The sequence below is a fragment of the Vicugna pacos genome, chromosome 20 (assembly GCF_048564905.1).
Source record: "Vicugna pacos chromosome 20, VicPac4, whole genome shotgun sequence".
Taxonomy (NCBI): domain Eukaryota; kingdom Metazoa; phylum Chordata; class Mammalia; order Artiodactyla; family Camelidae; genus Vicugna; species Vicugna pacos.
Window position 1 is genome coordinate 3339701 of NC_133006.1, and position 21176 is coordinate 3360876.

The 21176-nt window shown below is 45.7% G+C and overlaps 1 protein-coding gene across 1 annotated transcript in view; it reads right to left on the bottom strand.

Moving 5' to 3' along the window:
- Nucleotides 1-21176, bottom strand: part of LOC140687545 (trafficking protein particle complex subunit 9-like) — a 79896-nt gene that overhangs the window by 52089 nt on the left and 6631 nt on the right. The window contains exon 4 of the mRNA XM_072944673.1: nt 14115-14396. Coding sequence (XP_072800774.1) covers nt 14115-14257 — 143 coding nt within the window. The 5' untranslated portion in view covers nt 14258-14396. The remainder of the gene's footprint in view (nt 1-14114; nt 14397-21176) is intronic.

Consider the following 21176-nt stretch of genomic DNA (forward strand, 5'->3'; position numbering starts at 1 on the left):
GAGTGGAGTATAAGGGATTGGGTTTCAAAGGGAAAAGGGCGGGTTGAACAGTCAGGGTGGACTTCCCAGAGTAGGAGGCCTTTTTATCTTCCCTTTTATTATTTTTTTAATTCACTCTTACGTCTGAATAATGTTCCACTACATGGAGATACTACATTCTGTTCATCCATTCAGCAGCTATGTATGTTCCAAGGTCCAGAAGAATGAGTGTAAGAGGTGACTGGCAGGGATGGCACTTAAACAAAGGGAAAGATGTGCTTTAAAAAAAAAGCCAACCAACAGAGGCACAAGGAAATTCACTGCGTTTCTGAGCAAAGTGCTTGCTTGTTTCAGCAGGTCTACCGTGCAGGGCTGGGGCGGATATTGGAAGGGATCACTGTGAGGAAGTCACCTGAGAAGACTCCCCACTGCAAGCAGCTCAGACAATTCTCCCTTATCCTGTATTGTTAGAGCCATGTTTCTAGGTTTCTCTTATTTCAAGTAATAGTACTTTAAGTACACATCTGATCATCTGCATCAGACCACCTTACCTCCAAGCCACAGAAAACCATTCACTGACTGCAGCAGCTCCAGGACATAACGGTGATGGATCAGGGAGTCATGCAGCATCCCAGCCTGCAGGTACAAACCCCAGATGTGTCCTGTTGATGTCCAGAAAGTAAAATGCATGGAAATATCTCACTGCTGGTGCATGACTTCAGCCCCCAAATTGCCCCAAAATCATACTGACAAAGCACTACTCAACCCACTCACTACAAAAAAAATAAAAAAAGCTAAGAAGGCAAATTTAGGTTCTTTCATTGAAAACCAGCAACCGTCACTGCCAGTATCTGTGGTGTAATGTTCCTGACTTCAAAAACTACTGGGCAGTTTCTTTACAAACGTGAAAAGCATATATGTATTCCACGTAGATGTTATTAGAGTAGGATTTTTCTTTTCAAAATTTCCAGTTGCAACATTAGCACAAGAAGGTTTATGTTTCAGCTTTAAAAGAAAATCAATTATCTTCTACTTTCTTAATGTTGATCCTATTATTATTTTATAAAGGGAGCTATGCTGCAGATTATAAACCAACTGTTTGGCTTCTGCAAATAATAGCTTTATGACTTCACTATTTCAGAGCAAACTTTAGCGATTCTTTGAGAGGTGGGGCCTGGTAAGCCCACTAACAGCTCTTTAAATACTGACAAGTATGTGCTATTAAGTAATGCAAAGGCTCTAACTCCACATTAACCCAGAAACCAAAGAAACTACACCAAAACCTTACTTTATCATTTTTAAATATTCCGATTCTTTTAAATATTAAATTTCTTAAAAGATATGATTTCTTTTTGAGTAAAACCACAGCTGTATTAAATTTCCTCTCACCAAGAAAGCAATTTTTATCAAGAATAAAAACCCCTATGGAAATCCAAAACACGGGACGTTTCTAGCTAAGTGAACATGCAGATCTGAACACAAACTTATGTCCTATCTGATCTCACTCGAACGAGTGCAACAAAATTCTGGGCTACCCTGGAACTTAGCTCTTCTGTTGCATATGTTGGCTGAGCTAAGATCATCACACAAAGCAGGGAAGGAGAGAAGAAAGTCCACCTGGTGGCCTCCATCTGTTTTCTTCCAGCCACAAGGTATCGCTAGAGCGACCCCGCTAACAAGCCCTCCCCATAAGGAAATCCGGCATACATACTGCCCCTGCCGTCCCCAAGCAGCCCAGAGACACCTCTCCCACTGGTCGCCTCCCAGCCTGAGATTGGTCTTCTAATGACCCCGCCAGTTGGTGGCACCCTCCTCCTCTTCCCCGCTACACACACATACACACACACACACAGAGCCAGGGCAGCCTTCCCAAGGCACAAAATTGATTACATCAACCCCACTTCAAACCCTTCAGAGGCTCCCTGGTAGAGTTCTAGCCCCACCCCTGACCCTGCTTGCCCAGCCTCACCTCAGTACCCAGGTCCCCAGTGACCTCAGGGGCCCCCTGACCTGCTCCTAATTCCCACTTGCCTCCAGGCTCATTTTGACTGTTTGTCAAGGAAGCCTTCCCTCACTCCAACCTTCCCACTTTGTTCCTCTGTTCCTAGAATATTCTAGGCTAAGTCAACTTCTGACACTGCTAAGCTCCCAAGAAGCTAATGCATTTTGCTTACTAATGTTGGTCCACCCTCTCTACCCTAGACACTCAGAAGTGCACGTGTTATAAATAAATTAATGACGGGGTGGGTCTCAAAGGGAGAGACATACCTGCTTTCGCCCGTCCCGGCCCTTCTTTCTGTAGAATATCAGAAGCAAAACCAGAAGTACCTTTCCTGAGGGTCACTTCCTGCTGACAGCCTTCACTGCCTCCTGTGTCAGTTTTAGTAAAACCCAAGCTCCTCCAAAGCCCTCCTCCCAGGCCCTCTCCAGTGTCCTCCCCAGCAGGGCACCCTCCACCCTGGACCACAGAGGGCAGTCTCCACGAGTCCCCAACCACAAGCCTCCAGGCCTCTGCCCGCGCTGCACTTGCCACATGAGCCTCCTTCTTGACTCCTTCTCCTGGCTGACTCTTAGTCTGTCCTCAGAACTGAATGTAGAGCCCATTTCTTCCAGGAAGCCCTCTCTGATAATACCCTTTAGCTCTTGGCTGGGATTCTTCTACAGCAGCACTGCATGGTGATCAACTGGTGTTTGTCCACCCACTCCTTTGAGACCATGACATCTTGGAGGCCACGTGGGAAAAAGGAGATGACAAGAGGAGTGGGAAGAGCAAAAAGCAAAATCAGAGCCCAAGTCCCAAATTTAAGGATCCTTTCTCAGAAAAACAGAATAAAATGTTTCATACATGTGTCATTTGGCTACGATTTTTGTGGCTCATGGAAAGCAAGAGCTTGGTGTTTTAGTCCAAGAACCAAGTTAAATGCAAAGAAATGTATATATTCATATATAAAGCAAGCCAGAGCTGCTCAACAACAGTATGCTGTTAAATTCCAAAGAAACTTTGATAAAGGCAATCTCTCTCTCTCCGTTTTTTTTTTTTTTTTGGAATCATATAGTTTCAGAAGTATTTGTGTAACTAAGTGATTGCTACATCCCATGATTCTGCACTGCAGTGTTTGGGGCTGAGGAAGCCCAGATTACATGAACTGTGTAAATGCAATCACACCAACACACTGACAGGGGCCATAGTGTCTGAGCTGAATTTTCAAAGCAGACAACCTTACAATAGAACACATTCCTAAGTAGAAAGTAAGAAATGCAATGTTCTGTACTCAATTTCATACGTTATATGGGCTTTTAACCAACAATGCATCTTTTCTAATGAAACCCAAAAATAAATTGCCAACGTCGATTTTCTCCATCTGATGGTTTTATGTTAACATTGGTTATCAAACCCTCACTCCATACGAAAACCTCAGGCCTAAGCTGCAGCAGAGTTACATCCCGCGGAAGACAGCCTATCAAGGGAGAACTGGAGAGTTTCCCTTCAGAAGCTGCTAAGTCTGGCTTTGCACCTGTACGTCATTTGCAACCACGTCATCGTCAAAGGAGTAAAACCTTTCATCTGTAGGGTGTAAAGCACTGCGGTGCTTCCAAACCATCAAAGAACGCTGAGCTTTGTGAAACAGTCCTGAGGCACTTAAATCGTACTTTTTCTGAAAGGCTCCGAAAGTGACTCACTTCACCATTCCAGGTACAACAGGAATTAGTAGAGAGAACATGCCCTTGAAGTCTGACAAGGCCCTGCTTGAATCCTGCTACAGCATTTACTAGCCACTAAACGGACCAATTCCTTAACCCCTCTGAGAAGGCTTCCCAATCTGCAAAAGGGGGCTGCCACCGCCCACATGGGAGGGATGGATGTGAATGGAAAACCCAATTAGGGCGGCCGACTGGTACCTGACACGGGGCCTGGCTAGTTTCCCTCCGCTGCCCTTATCTCCCTTTAAACTTGCACTGTTGTCTCTGGTAAGGATCAAGCCCCCGCAAGAGACTGCCCGATTCTTCTGTGTATCCCCGGATACATGACTTACCCTTAGGAGGACAGAAAAACGGCCTCTTCCCCAGTTACTATCAATATTCTTTAGAGTCTGGGTTGTTTTAACTCTATTATACAGGGAGACTATTCTAGAACAGTCCAAGCACCATTCTCCACGTTGGCTCCCCTCCCAGCACCCATCCCTTTTCATCTCAGATCCTGTATGATTGCCTTCTGTACATGGGAAAGTGAGTCCGGTAGGGTGGGGACTCCCTAGGCCTCCCTCCCTCCCTCAAAAGTAAGTGTGACTACCTTCTCCCCACTCCCCACTCCATGTCCAGCTTCTGAGTAGTCTACCTTCCCGGACCCTGCAGAATCTGCAATGTCCCAAGACACACACGTGGCCACGACCCTCTCTTCAGATTTCTTCCTGGCTGGCCCTGCCCACCATCCGTCCCCTTAAGGATAAATGGCATTGCTGTGAAAATCCCAAACGCCGCTGACTGACACACCAAAGCTGCATGGTCTGGGCTTTCCTCAAACCGAGGCACAGCCCTGCCCTCCCTCACCCTCAGTCTGCACCTCTGGAGAAGTGCTAACCCACATGTAAGGCTGTGAACACCAGCTAAGAAGGACGAATCCCAACGTGTATTTCTAGTCCAGCACCTTCACCTGATCCCCAGGCTCATAGACCCTAGTGCCTCTTTGAAGTCCTAACTTGGATGACAAATGGCACCTTAAAAATGCCTCATGTCCACCATTTACTCTGGAATTCGATTCCTGGCAGGTACCTCCCAGGCTCCCCATTTTAGTAACAGCCCCAGCACACATCTAGGTGTTTGAGGTCACATTAAATTTCCCCTGTTCCCTCCCCCCAGCCCTGCCCTGGAATCAGTCTTGTTATTTCCGTCGCTAAGCCCATCTCAAGTCTGGTTCTGCAGGGACCACGGCCGGAACCCCACAAGCTCACAGCAGTGTGCAGTGAGTCACAATCCTCTGAAGGGTGCTCCCTGGAGGGGGAGGCATCTCCTGGCAAGGGTCACCTCAGAAGGCACTAAATTCTCACAAAGGAGGCCCAGGAGAAGGGACTCAAGGTTTTTCCGTGGTCTTAGCTTTGAAGGGCCCGAGGTCTTGGGGAGCTCCTAGTGAGCAGACACACCTGCCAGTGTGCAAAAGAGGATGGAGGAGCCCAGGCAAGGATGTTCTCACCCCGACCCCTGGGCTCTCAGGAGCCACCGGAAAGGCCTGTGCCCAGGGCACAGCCCAGTCATCACAGATCCCAGCTCGCATTTGCAAACCCAGACAGCCTAAACTCATTCAACTTGCGACACTTACTTCTGTTCTGTTCCCCACCCAGAATGTGATGGACTCATTCAGAAATTCTGGCCTGTCTCAAGCGAGACCAAGTCAATGAAAAACGCAGAGTCGACATTTGGACCAGAGCATGAAAGAAGAAACAAGGCCTCATGGTCAGCATGATGGTGGTGGCCAAACCCTCCCCCCGGGTGAGATGAACCTTGGTGGGGGTAAGAATGCAACGTCCTAGGTCGGCCAAAGCATCTTCCTTCATGGCTGACTGGGGTGTTGGTGTCTCACTACCACAAACTAACGACACGGCCGTCAGTGGTGGACGTCAGCTGCAACAGACACGGAGTCAGCTATTTACTGCCAACATGGGTTAAAATAAAGGCCGGTGCAGGGAGGCCAGCATGGCTACTGAGGCAAACCACAGACCCGGCTATGAATGCCCACTGGCTGAAACAGAGTGGAACCTACGGTCCCCTTTAGTGGTCCATTTGTCCACCAGATACAGGTGAGCCAGCCTCTTCGGAGAAGGCCATGTAGTCCTAATACTCAGAGAAACCAGCCTCATAAAGGGAACAAAAGAGTGGCATGGATTTTAGACACGATACTGCTCCTTTATGAAGGCAAAGTAAACTAAATGGCACGGGGAAGTTGAATGCAAAAAAAAAAGTGACTGCTTCCTCAAACAGCGTCCCCTGCAGCTGCTCACCCCCGAGCTGGCCACTTCCTCACCAGTGAACGCCGGCCAGGAATCGTCGTCACGCACGTCACACAGCGACAGCCAGGAACCACATGCCGAGCACGTTTGTGTAAAAGCCCGAATCAAGCAAGATGCTGCAGAATTTGACTTTCCAATTTAAATACTCCATGAAAAGTATCCCTCAGCAGCAGCCTAAATCAATTCGCATCTCACTTATTGAAAACAAACAAATTTAATAAGGGCGCATTTGTCACCAAATATAAGGAGGACCAAACAGGTTCCTCAAAGCAAGGATTTTAACAGGTATCAAACACCAGTGGGTAATGTGCTAAGAAAGCAAATATTCCAAAAAATTACAAAATAAATAGATGACTAGGATAATACATGAATCAAGTCAGCTGTTAAGTTTTTGCTTTTTAAAGCGATGTAGACAGTACGGTGGGCGATCTGGCTATTTCCAATGCAGGTTGTGCACAGCCCACCTTTTTCAGACGCAACAACATCCTCACTGGGCAGTACAAGAGAAGAAGGAAACAAAGAAAAAGGAAAAGAGGAACAAGCGAAAATTAGAAACACAGAAGAACAAAAATGACTTTGACAGCCTGTACAAGAGCTTAGTTGAGTGTGTGAGGCCAGGGACGCGGGGACGGTGAGACCCACGCTAACCTCCTGCTCCAGGGAAGGCAGGAGACTGTGCGGAGCGGCGCTGCTGGGGACACCAACGTGATCAGTTCCCCTAACCTAAACTCCACCTACATGCATCTAGATAGCTTTTGAGCTACAAAATGTTGTCGCATTTCAGGCTGGACAGTTTTACTCACTGCCACCAAGAGTAGCAGGAGAGAATTAGGCTCTGATCCTGCACCAAAGCATTGCTTTATAAATTAATGACTGTGGAATAGTAAAAGCAACAATGGAGTAAAACTGACTGGAGAAGAACGTGCTTGACCCGAGCTCACTGGCCGCGTTATCTCACTGACGTTCAGATGCTGGCTGGGCGCTTATTGTACCAAAACAGAGAGACCCACCTGGAGGGAGGTTTAATGCGCTGCTGTATTTTGATGCCGAGAGCCATGCCTGGTACACGAGGTTCTGGGTAAACAATGGGGACAGTGTCTTCCACTATGGGCTAAGCACACATCCAGCTACTCCGCCAAATCCCAAGGGCAGACTTCAAAATGCAAAAACAAGCTGGCATTCTCTGGTGGGTCTACAGACTCAGAGCCAAGCAGTTGCTGAGCAAAAATGTCACCAGTGCCTCTTATGACAAAAGAGGAAGCACTGTCCAGGAGGCTGGGGCAGGGCTCCAGGCTTCCACTGCTCACCCACCAGTGTGTGCAGGGGGATAAGGTGGTCCCTGCTTACATTGCACCGATGTACCTACCTTGACTAATGCCTGGGGGCTCAGCAGGAGGTGACAGGTGAGGTGAACGGAGTCAGTCTGGGAGAAGCCCGGTGCTGGCAGCTGTGCCTTCAGCAGTGCCCAGGCTCCTAAACCTGCCACCTAATCTCCAAGGAGCAGAAGGGAAGTGCGGACATGTAGATCACAGGGCCCTGTGAGGACAAGTACAGATCATGGCCACGACATGCCTTGCCCCTTCCTTAAGCCACAGAGGCATGTCCGGGGAGGAACTGAAAATTCATCCAGAGCCCGCCAGGCACCACACGCAGGTGGGACTCGGGTCCCCTGTGCCTCTCACTCACAGGGCTGGTCTGGACATTCTTTTTATCAATTCTCTGGAATCTTCTCCTCCAACTGACCAACAACCAGAAAGTAGGATCTGATCTTAGGTATGTTCAAGAATCACAGAGCACCGCCTCCACAGTGGGCCCAGCAGTACGTGCCAGGTTCTCCGACCGTCACCTTTGGGACCGCCATGAGCGCTCTCCAAACTCAAAGCCCGAGGCCGTAGGCCGGGGGGATACAACTTTCCTCACTCTCCCCAGCAAAGTGGAACCACCTCTCGGCAAAGGCATCTCAACCTTTACTGCCCGAGGGACAACACGATAGACACATGGGAAACAGAGCAGAGGGTGAGGGGGTAGGCTGCCCCGAAGAGCTCGTCTGCACTTCCGAGGCAAAGTGAGGCCTTTGACCTAATCACAGGGGCAAAGTGAGGAGGAACCTTTCCCTGCTCTGTCCTATACTCCGTGACACAACTTTCCCTGCATAAGGAGTTAATTCGGAAGTCCCTGGCGGTGTTTCTGATGTCCTAACCTGGCATGGTGGCTGTCGGGCAGGGAGAGAGGGCCTGAGCCTTGCAGGTGCTGGGCCTGGGAGGCAGCAGACACTGGCTCCAGCTGCAGCTCAACCAGCGCCTCGTTCTGCGTCTCGGGATTCAGCATCTCATCTATAAGCAAAGGGATGAGACTGTCCCAGGACAGGCTGCCCAACAGAAATGAGATGAGATCCATGTAAAGAAAGTTTCCCAGTTGCCACATTTAAAAATTAAACAAACAAACAAAAAAACAAATATTAGAAACTGATTTTAAGAACAGATCTTACTTATTCTACTGTATGTAAAATACAATTATTTTGACATGTAATCAATATAGAAAGTAACAAGATAGAATACATTCCTTTTTCTAGACAAGCCTCAGCGTCTGATGTGCATTTGACCTACAGCACATGTCAGCTCAGACCAGCCTCCTCCTCAGCGCTCCTAGCATCAGTGGCTGTTGCTACTCTATTGGACAGAAACTCCAGGGGTCCCACAAGTGGTCCTGGCTGAAAAGCGGGAGGAAGTGTCCACACTAACCCTAAAAGGATCTCTCTGAAACAAAGGTGGATTCACTTTGAAATGTCTGTAAATCTGCGGGCTGCACCTTCCTCCACCCTTGGCTACAAGACAGCCTTCTTCCTTGCTGATCCCTTCCTGGATGTAGGGAAGCAATCCGGCACACAGCCAGGGCGGCCGGTCCTACAGGTAGGCTTACCTGCTCTCTGTGTCCAGTCCCATGAAGTCCTCCTTCTCCAACAAGGTGCAGAGGAGGGGGATCTTGTCTCCAGACTTGTTGGGGGCCCTATCCAGCCACTTGGACTTCAGAATGATGAAGAGTGACTCAGTGAAGTCCTCGATCCTCTTCTCCACCAGCCTGCAGGCCTCGTAGATTGAAGGCCACGTTGGTGCGCGTCTGCTCGGCCACCTCCCCATACAGCACAAAGACAAAGAGCTGAGAGTCATTAACGAGGTGCCATACAGCTCCTCTGCACGTGGAGCTTCTCGAAGGCCTTGGCCGAGAGGCAGTCGGTAATGGTGACAAGGCCCACGACCTTGCAATGTGTCTGGAAGTTTCTCCACCCATTCTCGGGCGCATAGTGGTGCCTATAGTGGATACAGAGTGCCCACTGGGAGCCGCACGGGCTGATCTGGCTCACCAAGGAGATTCGCTTATAGATGCCAAAAAATTCTCCTCTGAGATGATCCCAACGGCTTTTACCATCACGGGGAGAATCTGGTCGTTCTCAGCGCACTGCACGTAGTCAGGGATGCTCATGCTGCAGTCCCTGCAGAGAGGTGAGAGGAGATCGATATACATACTCTGCTGTGGGCTGTGCGCCCCTCTGGGTTGCGGTGACCTCGTGTGTACCAGCCAGAAGGCAAGGGAAGCCCAAGCAAAGCCGGGGGTACAGTTTGTCCTCAGCGTCTGCACATGGCTAGTGTAGCTCGGATCACATTACCCAGCTTTTGGTCTAGGCTTGCTGCGCCTGCACAGCAGTGTCATTTCTTGTTTTCTGTTTCCAAGTACCTAGCCAGACCCTGATGCAAAGTCAGTGCTCAAAACTGCTGAATAAAGAAATGAACAAAGGAACGGCTTTCCAAACCCCTTTAAGTAGAATATAGAGAAAAGAACCACAGTGGGATCTAAACATCAAGATTTCAATTCCAATTTGTTTGAACTCCTAAGCTGCAGAATAATGGGTAAGAAAACTTGCCTTGGGGAGGAGGGTACAGTTCAGTGGTAGAGCACGTGCTTACCATGTACGAGGTCCTGGGTTCAAACCCCAGTACCTCATTTTCAAAAATGAAACAAATAAACAATCATACTTACCCTCCTCAAAAAATATTTTTAATTCAAATTTCAAAAAACATCTTGCAATTGACACAACATTGTAAACTTGACTATACTTCAATTAAAAAAAAATCCTTGCCTTACAAGAATATATCTGGATTACGCAAGTTTGCAAATTAAAATGCCTAGGGTACCACCTGCATAAAAAGGGGGACTGTAGAAATTTACTATCGCTCCTTTATGAGCTATATTACCTTTGGTGGGGGTTATAACTTCTCACATCTAATTTTCTCAGATTAAAAAAAAGAAAACTTAACCTGATTCTCATTACTGCTGAGGAATCAGATAACCCTATGAAAGCATCTGACCCACAGTGGTTACTCAATAAATGTTTGTTGAATGAATGAATAAACAAGCAAAGTGAATGCTGCTCCCTGCTATAGACCATCATAGTGGTACTGCCTAGAAATCCCAAGCCCAAGTTCACCCGACTCTGCACTAACCATGTGGGTGACCTGGGCAGGCCTGTGTGCTTCTCTAAGTCCCAGTTTAATCGTGAATAGAAATGAAGGCAATAACACAAACTTCAAAGGGTTAGTGAGTCAGTAATGAATTGTACCCGAATTTTGCAAGATCGAACCATTAAGGAAAACTGGGCAAAGAGTTCATAGGCCCTGTCCATATTATCTCTTACAACTACATGGGAATCTACATTACATCACAAAATTAAAAGTCTAATATTTTAAAGAGGATATTGAGGTTAAATGAGCTCACTGTCTCAAATAAGGAACACACAGCACAAATAGAACAATCCCTAGACCATGAGATACACTCAGTTAAATTTCCCACTGAATCCACTGGTCCCTCCAGATTCAGAGCACGAGGATGGGTCCTCGTGGCCAGAGGCCACTGCAACTGAAGCTAACAAATCTAGTGGTCCCCACTTCCAAGAGCCCTTCTCACCAACCTAGGTCTAAGTTTGTATTTGTAATTTATTTTTCTTTTTATTAAATAGAAACCCCCAATTGCATAGCCTTCGGTTCACCAAAACCTGACCACAGACATCATGATGGCAGCCCTCCTTTGTGAAACAATAAAATGAAAAGCCATTTCCACAAGACCTCTGTGTAAATCTACAAGGGAACTTCATCCTGGACTGAGAGGAAGAGGACTGGGGAGGAGGGGGCAATCTGGGGCACAGAGAACCAAGGGCCACCTGTCCGACGATGGACTTTAGTTTCAACACTCACCCTCCAGGAACTTCAAAATACACACAGACAGAGTGCTATGGACAAGATTTTTTTTTTTCAAAGAAATCACTGACGCCCTAGCAGCTCTTGTTTCTAAAGAGACACAAATGGATTATGTGTATAATGTTTCACAAAAACCCTAAAATACTATCACCCCAACTTGACACATGAAGAAACTGAGGGAGAGAAGTTTATCACATTGTGCAAGATTAGAGAGAGGCCACATCAGACACCGTATTTAAACCCAATCCCCTTCTCCACTGCTCACACTAGAAAGTGTGACATACAGCCCCTTTCCTGCCCTTTCCCTGCAATAAATCTCTGAAGAGTCTTTTCTGTGCCACCTGGAATCACAATCACATCAGTTTTCCACAAAGAACTTTGTCACTCCTTGGAGGACGTATCAAAATCTAAACAATTGGGATGGGAGGAGAGATTTGCATTTTCTGTTTCTCAAAGGAAACATGGCTTTAAAAGAAACTGAAAAGCACCTACCTAGTCTACGGTCTCATTGTGCAGAGAAGGAAACGGACGCTGAGAAGAGATGAGGAAAGGGCCTTATTAACAAATATTGCCTGAGTGCAGCACCAAGCCAGCCCTGGGCACCACTGTGGGAAGATCTGGGAGGCCCAGGAGAATGAGTGTTAGAAAAAGGAAAGAGAAGAAGCATACAACGCCCTGTGTCTACATCACCATAACATGGAGTTCCATCAACTTACCCAGTATGGGTGCAGCCAAAATTAAGGTGGGCTAGAGAGGTTATAGAAACTTTGAAGTCTCAATCATAGTGGAAATTCTAACATTTACTGTGTTTTTTTCCCAGTTCAAGCATCAGCTCAGTGGGTGCTCTGTACCAGGGACTACACGAGGCCTGGAGTTCTCCCAAATACAGATCTCTGTTACCACGTGTGAAAACCACATACAGGCCCACCAGAAGTAAAACGCCCACAGATAAGATGGAATTACTGAAACTGAAAGCCGCCAAGCAGCATATATTAACTAGGAAAAACGATGCTGCTAGAAATGGACACATGGACATAGAAACAAACTGTGTTTAGCAGGCAGGAAAGGGGGGATTAACGGATACAAATTAATAAATATAAAATAAATGACATGGATCTGCTATATAGCACAGGGAACTATATTCAAGTTCTTGTAATGAGTTGTACTAAAAACAATCTAAAACTTATGTATATACATATGCATCTGTTTATAACTGAATCTCTCCTGTACACCTGAAACTAACATTGTAAGTTAACTACACTTCAATAAAAAATAATTAGAAAAATAAAAGCAAGTCATTAAAAAAATAAAAGAACACTGTAATCCCCTTAGCTGTAGGTGGTGGAGAATTCTGGTGGCAAGCACCAAGTCCACTGGATCACTCCAGCACTGACTGTCACCCTTTCTGACCATCAGAGTGTCACTTGGCTTCACTGAGGTTACTTTTCTCTTCTGTGAAAAGCTACAGTTGCAACTAAGAATGTATAGAATCTCATCATTCACAAGCCCAACAATTTGTGAGGACTTCCCATGGGCCAGGCTCTGGACAGATGAAAATTTAGGGTCTCAGATATATTCATTGGTAGAAGAAGTTTATGCCATAAAGACATTAATTATTCCTGTTTTTATACACAGATTCAATGTAATTCTTATTAGAATTCCTACCAGATTTTTCATGGAATGTAACGAGTTAATTTATGGTCAGGAACAGCCAAGAAACTTCTTTAGAAACACCACTGGGGAAGGGTGGATAGGTCATTGATTTCCACTGTTCTTTCTGAAGTGATAAAAAACGTTCTGGAATAATAATGGTTGCAGCACTGTGAATATGCTAAAAGCTGCTGAATTGTACCATTTAAATGGATGGACTTCATGGTGTGTGAACAAAATCACAATAAAGCTGTTATATGAAAAAAAATATTTCTTGACAATTATTTTCCCCTCTATACAACTAGTCTGCTGCACAATTTAAGAAAAACAAAAAGCCAAAACAAACCAAACTGTGCCAGGAGCTCTTTAGGACTGCAATGTCCCTGGGACTCCAACGCCTCTGGTGGTGCTGTTCCTGTTAACACACACTAGCTGGGCTGGACTAGTTAGGGACTGTAACTATCTTTCTAAAATCTACGGTCACACATTTCACCCTGGGAGAGGGAAGCCTGGAGGATGTCACAACCTCATGCCTTCAGCTCATTTTTAGCTGAACCAAGCCCTGCTTTCACCACTATAATCCCTCGCACTATAAAAACACGAGACATCATCAAGCACCGCCATCATAACACCTGAAATTGTTCAAGGAAATTACCTGGGGCAGAAACACTGAGGGAGGAGACGGAAGCTCCCTTAGCACTGACGCTCCCTTTTGCCAACTCCACCAGGAGAGGCTGGTATTTACAACCTGAGGCTCTCAGCCCGGGGAGCAGCGCCCACGCCACTGACCTGGTCCGCAGGGAGCAGGAAAGGGAGAGGAGGGCAGCCCCGGGGTCGTGGGGCAGGGAGAGCTGGGTGGGGGACGCGTGCGGCAGCCCCGCTCGGAGGCCAGCCCCAGCCGCCCGCCCCCGTCCGGGTCCGCAGAACCGGCCCGCGCGGGACACAGCCCCCCCAGGTGTGGGGACGGGTCGGCGGCCGAGGAGAGGAAGCCCGGGAGGAGAGTTCTCGCAGGCGGGAGAGGGGAAGGGGACGCCAGCCGCGGACTGAGGGGAGCCCGGCTGGGGCGAGAGGCGGCAGGTGCACACCTGGCCCTGGACAGGTGTGACCGAGGCGCTGGGGCAGAGGGGCCTGGCCCGAGCAATTCAGCTGAACACACGTTGACTCGCTCCATCGCGGGCTGTGACACGCGGACCACACTCCCCCAGCAGCCTGAACATTTCCCGGGAGCCCCTACCTTGCACTTCCACAGCCGGAGGTCCCGGCCCCGGGCAGAAGCCAAAGGCCTAAAGGGCGACAGAACTGAGAAGCCTTTGGGGCCGATCCCCGGCTCTGAGCTGGAGCTTCCAACCGGCGGTCCAGCTGGCACCGACTACGCATGCGCAGTCGTGCCAGCGACCCTCTGGTTTCTGCGAGAGAAGCTGGGGAAGTGAGGGAGGGAGAAAATGGGACGAGGAAGGGAGGAGGGGAAAAGTGGAGGGAGATAGATGGACAGGAGGTGCAGAGAGAACGGAGGGATCTGGAGAGGGGAGGGGAGTAGCAGAGATGGAGAGAATAAGCTTTACCTCCGGCGGCACCCCGAAACAGGCAGCAGTCCTGCCTCTGCACCCTTCTCTAACACTTCAAGGCCCGCAGCTCAAATTTTATCTCCTTGGTCCAGCCCTTCAGTCGAGGCCTCTGCAGAACCCCTATGGGATCACGTCCGTTGCCCCCACGCAGATATGTGTTTCCTGTTGCTCTGGGAACCAAGCACCCGAGGGTGTTGTCGCTCAGAACTACCTTGGGAAGAGTACATATTCCCCTTTTACACGCTGGGAAACAGGCAGGCAAGATCTCTGCCTTAGCTCCACTATCCCAGGTTTTGAGCTGGCGGGGAGTGGGAGGTATAAAATCAGAGCCCCAGAGGGAGCATACTGCCTGAGTGTTGGTGCATAGTCCCCATCCCACCTGATTAAACCACACCCCACCCTAGGGGAACCATCAAGGGCTCACAGTAGGTCCCTGGGTGTGGGAGAGCTGTCCTCATTTCCAGTGCCCAGCTTGCTGGGTAGATAGGAGTGTTACTGAGTCCAAATTCATTCTCCTCAGTGCAGGACAGGCCAGTAAGTTGGGAGACCAGGTGTTGGGGCATGGAACACCAAGTTTCTGTAGACCTTGATGACAAAGTAATGTCCTGGAAAACCATCTCCCCAAGTCAGAATTCAGGCTCCTTTCCTACGTGCTTGGTTGTAGCAAATTCTTGGTGTAGGAATTCTTTTTTGTTAAAATCCTTTGTTCTTGCAGCTATCCGCCTGAGTCAAATCTCTGTAAACCTCCAGCAAAACAAACGTTATTTTCTATTCTGCAACTTGTTATCTTTTTATGAATGAAAAAGTGTTAAATATCCTTAAAGGTCAGAGCCTTCAGAATAGTCTCTCCTGTATATTTCAGGCTCTAGGCAACATTGTTTCACAAGCAAGATGAAGCCTAGGAGACAGAGTACAGGGTTAAAGTCAAAGGAAAAGTTCTAGTATGGAGTCAGATTTGTTCTTTTCTATTACCCGGGCAGAAGGCACTTGAGGATTTAAACCCCTATAAGTTAAAAATAAGTAAACGTTTAAAGGAATTTGCATACATAGGTGGGAATATGCAAAGCATATCTGGAAAAGCACAAAAAGGATAGTAAACAGTGGCATCTCCAGGGAGGGCTGAAAGAACAGAGGATGAGGGAAAACTTCTTTCACTTGTGTAATTTGTGCTCTGTTTGAATTTTTTTAACCATATGCATGTATTTCTTTTTCAGTTAAAAAAAATTGAAATGGAGCAAAGGAGTAACTAGCACAGCAAATACAGCAGCCATGGATTCACTGAGCCATCACTGTTAATTTAAGCCAGGAAACATTTATTGACTCTCTCCTATGTGCCCAGTGCTTTTTTAAGACTTCTTTTATTATTATTATTTTTATTTTTATTTTTAATTTATTTTATAAAATAATAACATGCTATCCCTCAACCTTGCCAAGGGCTGGTGGAAAACCAACTGAGTTTTTCTTGAGTTGTTTTCCAAGGAGTAGATATGAGTTATAAACCGAACACATCTTCCGGGCAAAACAGTCGGAGTGGTTTTCCAGCAGGCCAGACAGCTGTGAAGGGTTTACCATAGAGGAGCCCAGAGGCTGAGAGAGAAAGCCTCCAGGACCCTACAAAAAGCTGCCCAAAGTGCCTTCTCCATGGCACTACTGAAATAGGAAAGAACAAATCTTACTCCATATTAGATCTGTTCGTTTGACTTTAAACCTGTGCCCTTTTTCCTAGGTTTAGTCTTGTTCGTTCTGCACCTTTTGTAAAACAATGTTGCCTAAAGCCTGAAATATACAGGAGACGCTATCCTCAAGGCTCTGACTTTAATGGAAATTAACACTTTTCCATTCGTATAAAGATAACAAGTTACAAAATAGAAATAACATTTGTTTGTTGGAGGTTTACACGGATCTGACCCAGGTGAAGAGCTGCAAGAACAAAAGATTCTAACAACAAAGAATTCATAAACGAAGTTTGCAACAACCAAGCATTCCTGCTTCCCCTTTTTAATACAAAAAGATCCTGAATTCTGACTTTGGGAGATGGTTTTCCAGGACATTTGACTTCCATCTTCTCATCTGGCTTTCCAAATTAAAGTTGCTATTTCTTGCCGCAAAACCTGCTCTCCCGATTTACTGGTCTGTAATGCACAAGCAGAACAAGTATGGACTTGGAAAGACAAACATACATTGAAAGTACCCATTTGGTATTTTAAATGACCTGCTTCCACTCGTCTTCCTGACGTTTTCTTCTCTTGACAACTCCTGCTATGTGTATGAAAACCCTGCCATGTGGACACATTTACATCTCTAGCCACTACCCTTCCAGCTAAGAACTGATGCCAAGAAGTCAATGGAAGTTGCTAGAATGTATTACCTGGCCAGAAAAGAGCAGAAGTGGGTTCTGGCTGATGTTCAGGAGCAGGCTGGGACACCTGACAAGATGTCATATGTACGGATAGACAGCTGAGCACCAAAGGAGAAGCTTCTAAGCCTCCATAAGGGACTTGTTGGATAGGAAGGAAAAGTCCCAGCCTATAGCTCTGATCCCACCACAAGCTTCCTGGGCGAGGCTGCACAAGTCACTTAAATTCTCTAGGCCCGTGCTGCCCACCATGGGAGCCACCAGCCACATTCAGGATTATGAAGTTATTCTGTAGCCAGACAGAATTATAAATACACATTTTATTGCAAAAGTTCAGCAAGTATAATATTTAAAAACATTGTTGGTTATCTTGCCCTAACGAGTTATTTTTGTATGTCTAGCTTTCTGTGGTTTGCAAAGCCTGCGACTAATGATTCCCTTACAGAGAGGTATTTTGAAATTATAAGTTACTGGACACAGTACCCTCATATCACACTTGAAAAAAATTGATCCACATAAGCAAGGTGATCTGACTAAGTAGTTATGAGCAGGGGCTCTGGGGTCAGCCTGCCTGAGTATAAATTCTCACTCTGCCTCCAGGGGGTTCTGTGTGAATCTTCGAAAAATTATTGTTGTTGTTGTTGTTGTTGTTGTTATTTGTGCCTCTTTTTCCTTCCCTTTTAAATAGCGAGAAATATGTAGACTCTATCTCGTACAACGTTGCCAGGATTAAATGGGTAAACGTCTGTGCTGCCCACTTCCCTGGGTTTCAGCATTCTCCAGGCAATCAGTGCCAAACTCAGAGGCATTCTCCCCTGTCTTCGTCAGTCTGGGATGCTGTAACAAATTACCGTGGGTCGGGTGGCTTAAACAACCAGCATTTTTCTTAAGTTTTGGAGGCTGAGGTCAATGTATCTGGGAGAGAATAGCCTTCATGGCTTGAAGATGGCTGTCTTCCCTCTATCTTCACGGGCCAGAGAGCAGAGAGAAGCAAGCAATCTGGGACCCTTTATAACGGCACTAATCCCATTCATGAGGGCTCTACTCTCATGACTTCACTTTATCCTAGTAATCACCTCCCAAAGGCCCCGCCTCCCATACCATCACCCTGGGAGATGGGGTTTTGACATATGGATTTTGAGAGGATGCAAACATTCAGCCCACACATCGGCTAACTCTCCCCAACATGCAGTCATCAAACCTGTAGCTAATATCAAAGTAATGTTTATATTCCTCTGCACATTTCCATTCCTGCATCCACTAACACTGAAGCCCTGTTATTTTATTCCTTATTTTTCTGGTAGAGATTTAATTGATTCCTCTAATCCAATGCTCTCCTCACTCCAAACAGTCGTCTTAACAGCCCTGCCAGGTAGGTCTTCCTTAAGACACCTTCCCACTGCACCTGGTTGTTTTTCAGTATAAATGTCAGAATCCTCTCCACACCCCAGCCTAGACCTTTAATCCCTTACACTACCGCCCACTATGTTATTTTTCTATTACCACTGTAACAAATTTCCATAAGCTTAACAACTTAAACCAGCACAGATTTATCACCTTATGGCTGTGGAGGTCAGAGATCCAACACAGTTCTCATTGAGCTAAATTCAACTTAACAGCAGGGTTCCTTCCTTCTAGAGGATCTAGAAGAGAATGTTTCCTTGTTTTTGGTTTTTTTTCTAGCTTCCAGAGGTCACCCAAGTTCCTTAGCTTGTGCCCCACGACTTCCTCCATTTTCATGGCCAGCAGCCTTTCTGAACACTGCTCCATGGCTACACCTCCCTCTGAGTTTAAACTCAGCTGGGCTATGTCCTCCATTTTAAGGACCCCTGTGATTACATTGGGCCCACCTGGACAATCCAGGCTACTCACCCTATTGTCTCATCTCAGGATCCCCTTCTCCCCTCCCATTCAGGCATTATGTATGTGGCTGTGACATTCACCTTGTGTGACATTTCCTCTCATGAGCAATTTAAGGTTCAAGGCACTTATGAATGACTTTTTGTTTTTCTTCCTTAGTCTTTCTACATTCAGTATGTGTGGTGAGATTATATGAATCCTTTTTATTTGTGGCCCTCCACTAATCTTTAATAATGTATCACGGGTTTAAAAGGCTAATAGACAATTTAGAAGGCAGAAATCCTCTAAGATTTTTCTCCTAATATAATCTGTCATCCCTTTTACCATGTACAGAAACATGTCACAGTTGGCTAACCTGTGGCGGGGGAGGGACATGATTCTGCCAACACACTCCCCTCATTCTCACCAATTTGATGATCGGCTAACCAAGGATCTATGCTCCCCGCTTCGCTCACTTCCTCCTCCTTTCCACTGACTATTCTGTTCCCACTGCTACCTTCATTCACCACATCAGGATTTCATGACCACATTCTTCTCTAAATAAAGTGGATTTCTTGCATCTAATGTCTGATAACTGTTCTTATTGTATATGCACACACTGACCTACACATAACTCCACCGATCTCTTTATTTTCCTAGAATCGTCCAGAGGAATCAGTTCCATGATGATGATGATGATGATACTGACAGTGATGACAAGGGCCTCTCAAGGATTCTGATAAAGACGGAATCAATAAAGAGAGGGAATCATTAAAAAAAAATGCCCCAGAAACAGGCTTAAAAGTAAATAACTGCTAAAGTGTTTAATGAAATTGACTAATATTTAACTATTTTTAAAACTTTGTAACACTGAATTTAAAATTTTAATGGGAATTTTCATTCACCCCTAACCAAGATTCAACTCCAGGACCAAAATTTAAGGAATTTTATCTTCTAACAAATTGTCCACTAGCCTTTTAAACACGTGATCCTTTAAAAAGGGTAATTGCTGGGCTGAAAATAAGCAGGATTCATATAATCTCACCAGACATAGTGAATGTAGAAAGACCAGGGAAGAAAAACAAGAAGCCATTCATAATGTCTTGAAAATTACGTTGCACACAGGAGAAAATGTTAGCCAAGGTGAGTGTCACATCAACATGATGCCTGAGTGGGATGGGGAAGCTGATCTTCCTCATAAGACATTTATGCTGATTTGTTAGATGCCAACACAATTTCCTCATTGGATTTGCTTCTAATACGTATGGAAGAGTTTAGGCTCTACCAAGAGCAGACTAAACATTTTCCCCTGCTGTCAGGTCACTGGACTGAATGTCCCCACAAGAAGGACATGATTATGTTTCATAGGGAAGTCTTCTTGAGAAGCAACAGGCTTTTCAAGGGCAGAACTGCATGTCCCCCCATGGAGGGCTGGAGGAGGGCTAGATGGGACACTAGAAAAACAGCAGGAGTGAGTTCAGATACTGCTGCTCAGGTCGCCAAAGTCAGCAGTGCTATCTCTAAAGATATGTCATTCTCCCAAAATTTCCATGAGTGAAGGAGCCTTTGAACACTAAGCAGGTTTTTAAGTCACAGCAGCACATAATTTACATCACAACTCAATTACAGTATGTTTTGATACTTGGAAAATAATTAGCCATTGTTCTTTGAAACTGCAGCAGTAGCAATAGAAATAAAAAAAGACTGAGACGTCTTGGAGACAACAATCAATAAACAATTCTAAATCTGCAGGATTTCTTGACAATATGCAAGCAATGAGCTAGATGTGTGCTGCAGATACCTCTTAATGCAGGGCTCACTGCTGCAAAGCATAGAACTAGTTTTCTCAGCAGATATAGGGAACCAAGTCAAGATTCCTAATTTTGAGAGGTTTACCATATGGCTGGAAAGATCAGACAAGTACATACAGCCAAATATGAATAAATGTAATCAAATAATATGAAATGTGAATGGAGCCAGAAGAAAGACAAATTCCTTTCACCTGGGATCTAGAGAGACTTCTGAAAATGCGGCTTTGGAGATGGCCAAAGACATGGGTGGAATTTTGGTAGAACAGGATGTAAGGAATTTAGAAACTGATTGTAAAATTCATATAAAAATGCAAAGGATCCCAAATATCCAAAACAACTTTGAACAAGAAAAACAAAGTTGGAAGACTTACACTATCTAATTTTCAGAATTTTTTTATAAAGCTACAGTAATCAGAAAGTATGCTGTTGGTGTAAAACAGGAAAATAGAATAATGGAACAGAATAGAAAGTTCAGAACTAAACCAATACTTATATAGACAATTGATTCTCAAAAAGGATGCAGTGGAGAAAAGGATCTTTTCAACAAGTAGTGCTGGAATTGTTAGACAGTGATACGCAAAAAAAAAAAAAATGAACTTTGATCCACACCTCACAAAATATACAAAAATTAACTCAAAGTGGATCATAGATCTTAATAGGAAATCTAAAACTATAAAACAGCTAGGAGAAAAAGCATAGGCTTAAGCTTTATGGCCTTGGGTTTG